The 6734-nt window shown below is 38.1% G+C and overlaps 1 protein-coding gene across 1 annotated transcript; it reads right to left on the reverse strand.

Annotated features, from left to right (window-relative positions):
• Positions 1–3560: 3560 nt before the first annotated feature.
• On the reverse strand, positions 3561–6690 carry LOC107738458 (inhibitor of growth protein 1-like). Its single transcript, XM_016550217.1, has 2 exons — positions 6389–6690; positions 3561–4905 (listed from the first exon to the last, which is right to left on the reverse strand). The coding sequence occupies exons 1-2, from the start codon at positions 6528–6530 to the stop codon at positions 4118–4120; spliced, it is 930 nt and encodes a 309-aa protein (XP_016405703.1). The 5' UTR covers positions 6531–6690; the 3' UTR covers positions 3561–4117.
• Positions 6691–6734: the final 44 nt, after the last annotated feature.

Below are 6734 nucleotides of genomic sequence, written 5' to 3' on the forward strand. Positions count from 1 at the left end.
CCTTGCTTGTTCATGAACGAATCAACTGTTTAGAATGAATTCAATGAACGCTTCTATGATAAAGCAGTGATTTGCCACCACTTACTGGCGGCATTAAAGGCACAATATGTAAGATTTTTTTATTAAAATATCCAAAAACCACTAGAACGGTGTTATATATTTTGCTGACTTGTGTACTTACATTATCCCAAACGTTTCGAAGAATGTTTAAATCCAGAGAAATAAGCAATTTAACTAGTGACACGGACCGTGTCCATAGTGTCATTGTGTCGCCTGCCAATGACGTCATAACCCCTCAATTTCCGGTTTTGTTTTGTAGAAAACATGGAAACACCAAAGAAGCTTTAATATGTTGTGTGTTTTAATAGACCGGTGACGACCGCACAGAGTAGCATTATAACAGAACTTTCAAACGTATCTAGTATGATAAAACAGCGCTGCTTCCTTCCGCTACTTTCCGGAAGGAGCGGAAGCGGTCGACTGTGGCATAATAAAAGCTCCGCTGCTTTCAAGCCGTGTGTCGCGCTCATTCAGTGGCCTCGTTTCGCTTCGACGGCTTTCAGCCTCACCCTGCTTCATTCTACTACGTTAATAAATCATTAACTCATCCATGAACATGATTTCTGCCCAAGTCCCGTCGGATTGCATCGGCTGTGGGGATGAAGACGACAACTCCCATGATTCCACACTCAGTCACAGCGTCATCGAACTACGCCTTTGCTGCTTTGTTTATTTTGAATACGCTCCCTCTAGTGGCGAAAATTACATATTGTGCCTTTAATGTCATAGAGTAGGCCTATCATTTCATTTCATATTTCTATATTCCATTTTTTTTATTAATATTTTAAGTTCCAACAGAACAAACAAAACAAAACGGAAAGCTTAGGCAGACCTTAAATGCACAGCTGTCAATTTAGTTCTTATTAAGATAAAATCAAAGATAAGTTACAGCAATAGGCTTCTTGTTTTGAGCCATGACAATAGTTTTCAAGAACAATGTAGGCATAGGCAATCATGCAAAGTGAAAGAAACAGACCAAATAGGGTGTCTATATCCGATGAAAATTTTGGGTCCATTTAATTTCTGATATAAGGGGTGATTTGTAGTCAGCATATTATTTTAAATTGAATAGCATGGTATGTTACACACTGAAATTCTTTAGCGTGCTCCCAGACTGAATCCCAATCTTCGCTGGAGGTATTTAGTGCAAAATAATTTTCAAACATCTGTTAAATATTATCTGTGTCTCCTAGGATGGTCAAACTAAATATAACATAAATATGAGATACATATTTTTATCAATATTTTCTAACTTAGACTTATCGGTGAAGTAGTATTTTGCCTATATTCAAAATGTTATTTTTAAAACATTATTTAAAATGTATAATTAAGAAAGTTAATTTCTGAGGAAAAATGAACAAGGTCGTGTGGCAAAAATATTTGTTCCTGTTTGATACTGTGACTTGACTTGACCCTTAGCAGGACTCGACTTGACTTGCTTGATTTGTTTGTACTGTGGCTTGAGACTTGAACATGTGTGACTTGCCCCCACCTCTGCTTAAGAGTTTGAATGGTGATGTTTCAGTTTTGCTTGTAATTGCACTTTCCTTTCCTATTTGTTATACTCTTGAGGACTAAAATTAGATTTCTCTCTCTTTACAGTCCCTTCTAGATGAGCCAAATCCCAACAGCCCTGCAAACAGCCAGGCAGCACAACTGTATCAAGAAAACAAACGAGAATATGAGAAACGGGTTTCAGCGATTGTAGAGCAGAGCTGGAGGGACAGTTGACCACATTTACAAACCATGTTCTCACTGAAGCATTGTTTTCCTTTTGTTTGGCTCTGTTTGGGGATAGTTTTTCAAATCTCCATTTTTAAGTTTTTATGCACTTTACTCATGCAAGATTGTGATTTCTGTTTTATTTCTCTCCCACGTTTTTGCCTGGATTGATTTTCAACCTTCATTAAGATCACTGAAAGGGGAAATGCCCCTGGTGTATAATGCTTGACTCATTTTGCATATGGCATGAACATGCAGTAATTGTCAAAATGTTTGCCAAATGCATAAGCATCTCTAAAAAAAATAAAATAAATCAAGGCAGTCTAATCTGGATACATGACTCACTAAGAGACTTTAATCTAAGTCATAGTAGTGTTGATGAAAATGTTCTTGGTGCTCTTCGATTTTAATATCATGATTTCACTCAAAGAGCAGTTAAAAGTGTCCTTTTAATTTTGGTTTTGCTTCCATTTTTCTGGGTTTGTGTTTGTTTTGTTGGTTTAGTCACAGCTCTTCTTGGCTCTGCCAGAGGATGGTTGGTATGCTACCACATGAGTGGAGAGCATCTCTAGTACACACTGAAAACACGTAAGATGTTGGTAGACGGGTGTGAGGATTTATATAAAGTATCAAATTATTGTTGACAGAAAATGGCAATATGGCGTGGAGTACAAAATATATATTTACTGGTCGAAAAACTGAGGTTTGCTGGAATTACTCAGTTCAAAAATAACCTCCAAAATTCAGATGCATATTAACTGCAGTTACTTAATCTTTTCATGGCTTGCATCACAAGTCCAATCAAACAAGTGAAATAATGTCTTCAGGTCTTTTTCCAAGCCCTTTGCAGATGTATGCCCTGTTACATGCATGAATGCCTGAGTGTGTCCTTGCCTCTATTAATCTCTTGTATATACAAAAACACATCTGAATTTTGTGTACAGATTTTGCACTGATTGCCAATCTCATTTTCCAGCACTTGTAAATACTTAAATAAAAGGTGAAAATACCTTTGTAGTGCATCACTGATACTTTACACCTTATTTCATCCTTTCCTAGTCTGTAGCAATAGCAGAAGTCTTTTCTATTTACTAAAACGTAAGACTCTTTTCTCTTTCTGCTTAATATTTTTGAATTTAGAACACAAAGTTAGGTGAAACGGATCACGATTTTATTGTGAGAAACAGTTCTGGAAATCATGGGAAGTAAATCATGTGACATCGGAGCGCTAACGCAGCCATATAACAAGATGAACAAATTACTGGTCCACATTTAAGATGTACTTTAAAGCAATAGTTCACCCAAAACTGAAAATTCACTCACCCTCAGGTCATCCAAGATGGAGATGAGTTTGTTTCTTCATCAAAACAGATTTGGAGAAATTTAGCATCACATCATTTGCTTACCAGTGGATCCTCTGCAGTGAATGGGTGCCGTCAGAATGAGAGTCCAAACAGCTGATAAAAACATCACAATAATCCACAAGTAATTCACACGACTCATTAATGTCTTGTGGAGCGTAAAGGAAAAGAGTCCATAACGCTTCTTCCATTGAAAACGTCCATCCCCTGTTGTCCTCACATCAAAATCCACTGACATATTTTATATATTTTTACTGTTTTCACTTGTTAACATATTGCGGATGCTAGAGGACTAGTATTTTAGCCAGCAGGTAAAATTTTTCAGTTTTAAGCTGAAAACGTCTTGATGGATTTATTACAAATACGCAGCTTTTCGCTTCATAAGATGTCAATTGGACTGGAGTGGTGCGGATTATCGTGATGTTTTTATCAGCTGTTCGGACCCTCATTCTGACGGCACCCATTCACTGCAGAGGATCCACTTGTAAGCAAGTGATGTTATGCTCAATTTCTACAAAACTTTTCTGATGATGAAACAAACTCATCTACATCTTGGATGTATTTCTATGAAATTTCCATTTTTGGGTGAAATATTCCTTTAAGGCCTGATTTTTTTATAAGCATGAAACAACACTACATTAAGCATGGTTTATTTTACATGAACATATGTAGAGTTATGCAAGGCATAAATACAAAACTGATCATTGAAAATAGTAAAAATGAATTACACTTTTGTAATTATGAATTACAATACTGTCTTATGGTTGAATGAGCAGAATACTTCCGATGCTGTAGAACATTGATAACTAGGTAACTGATAAGTGAACCCTATCAAATATATCCCTAAAAGATACAGCTACTAACCAATGACCAACTCTAGTCTGTAACAACATCACAGGTCCTGGCCTCTCTCAAAACTGGATACTAAACTCCTGAATAGAAAAATATCACATGGCAACCAGGTACACCTGACGCTACCTGTTGTACGCTCGTTCTTTCTTAGACCTCTCTAATGCTTTGTCCATTGTCTTCTCATTGTCTCCTCTGCACTTCGGACAGTACCATTTTCCTTTGGGCTTATGGTGCAGACTGACACATGAGAAGTGAAACCATTCAATAGTGCATGCATCATTATCACAACCTATCATCTCTCCATAAGACACTTGCTCACACAGACAATAAGTGGGTTCATTGGGATCGATAGGCAGGTCTGTCGGCGATGGCTCCCTGTCCTGCTTGCTTTTCGACCTCTTCTTCTTCTTCGATGACGTGGATGAGGTCTTAGCCTTCTTCTCTTTCGGCACACCTGAACCAACCTCCTCATTGTGCTCCATGCCATAATTGGAATTTTCCCGGTTCTCCGAACCATTTTTCTGCCTTCGTGAACGCTTTCCACCAGATTTGTCAACTGAAGCCGGGGTCTCTTCTCGTCTCCGATCCACACTCGGCTTACTGACCGGGAGCATCGAAGCAGAAACCGGTGTCATAGTTACGGTTGTTATGGCACTGGGGGTGCTACCCACCGACACGGTGCTCTCCGGCGAGTCCTGGCAGGCCTGGAAAAGCTCACTCTGCCACTCAAGCTGCCGACTGCGATTGTCCATCATTTCCACCATTTGGCCTGCGATCTGGATCTTTTCATCTCCGAGTTCTTCTGTGCGGATCAAAGAGCGCTGGATGCAGTGAAGTAGACGCCGCCTCTGCATGGGATCTGATTCTTGTCTGTGCTTTTCATAAGCCTCGTCCAATTCATTGAGGATCTCTGCAAGATCAATGCATCAGGATTAATGTAATACGATAATAACGGCACAATGTTTACTGTTACTGTATGTCAGTCTATACACCTTTATCATTTTAACCTCCAATAAAAAAGACAGTAATCGTGACAACAAAGCTTTATTGTCTCAAATCAAGACGCCACATGTGAAGAAAACACATATTAACTAACAAATATCTCCATATTTGATTAATTACAGGACAATAACATTAAGTTTTCTGAAATGTTATGTTGAAATATACATATGTGGATTTATTAAAGTAAATATGCACAGATTTGCATACATTTCCAGAACCAAAATCTGAATTGGGCAAAACCAAATGCAAAATTATTTTTTAACAGAGGGGATTTTGGATAACTCTTTTCAACACAATCATGTTTGATTATGGGGGAATCATGTTTTAGGAATAAAATGTGTAATTACCAGGTGAATTGTATAAACACATGCTTCTTTAAAACCCTTCAGAATATAGATATGAATAAAACTCTAAAGTTTGGTATATGTAAGTGCTAATGAAGTGGAGATTTCTGGCTCAGTGCAGGAGAAAAAATAATAATTTTGAAAGATGGCCTTAAAATATGTATTGTACTTGAAATCTACAGACGCAAATAGATCGTGCATAGTCAAATAAACACGTACATGTGTATTTTTGGATGTTTTCTTTCCACTAGCCTGCAAAAAAAACATGTTATATTAGCAAAATAGCCCAAATCTCAAAACTGACCAGTGCATGGAATAAAAACAATGGTTTTGCCTGGAGCGTCTTTGCTTTAAGATGTTTATACGTCTAGACACAGTCGCTGACCATATGAAACTGTATGTGCTGTCTTTATAATATTTTAAGTACTATTTACACAGCACTAACACACAACTGTGATTTCAAGCTACATAATTATGTAACATTAAACAGGAAGTTTAGTGGCGCTCTAGAAGCTGCAAGACTCCGCACTCCATCCAATCAGGATGTGTATCAGTGCATGGAATAAAAACAATGGTTTTGCCTGGAGCGTCTTTGCTTTATGTTTATACGTCTAGACACAGTCGCTGACCATATGAAACTGTATGTGCTGTCTTTATAATATTTTAAGTACTATTTACACAGCACTAACACACAACTGTGATTTCAAGCTACATAATTATGTAACATTAAACAGGAAGTTTAGTGGCGCTCTAGAAGCTGCAAGACTCCGCACTCCATCCAATCAGGATGTGTAGTGATTTCATACAAACCTTTACAAATGTAAGATATAAATGACAAATAAATGTACTCTATATTTGATCAACTTTGCAGCTTTAACCTCTCAATCGCGCGGCGCGGGGAAACTTGCAAATTTCACGTGCTAACGGTTAGTCGCTACGTTAGCCAGCTAACGTTAGCTAGTGTGACATCTAACACCCGTTGCACAAACAATGCAGTGATTTTTTTTTGTACACTTCTGCTAAATGCAAGAGTCTGTAAGCTTTCACCTTGATATCTGGCGTCAGTTTCCTTCATGAGAGACACACATCGTTGTAGGTCCAGCGGCAAACTCTCGACCAGCTCCAGATACTCCTCAACATAGTTCACCACAACATGAGAAGACTCTGCGTTTGAAGAAGGGTTCAACATCTTTTCGCACGCATTAAAGAGGCTGGTAGGGCAATATGAATACGTTTCTTAATAGTTATATTATCCTAGGATCGTTTTTTAAAAATAAAGATCTGGGCTGCTAGAAAAGTTACTCAGATAAGTGTTTAGTGAGTTGTGCAGGACCAGTGACGCTTCTATGGCGGAGACCTAGCTCATGAATATGAAGTGCCTCACAGTGACGTT

Source organism: Sinocyclocheilus rhinocerous, unplaced genomic scaffold (assembly GCF_001515625.1).
Source record: "Sinocyclocheilus rhinocerous isolate Xijiao unplaced genomic scaffold, SAMN03320098_v1.1 scaffold9253, whole genome shotgun sequence".
NCBI lineage: Eukaryota > Metazoa > Chordata > Actinopteri > Cypriniformes > Cyprinidae > Sinocyclocheilus > Sinocyclocheilus rhinocerous.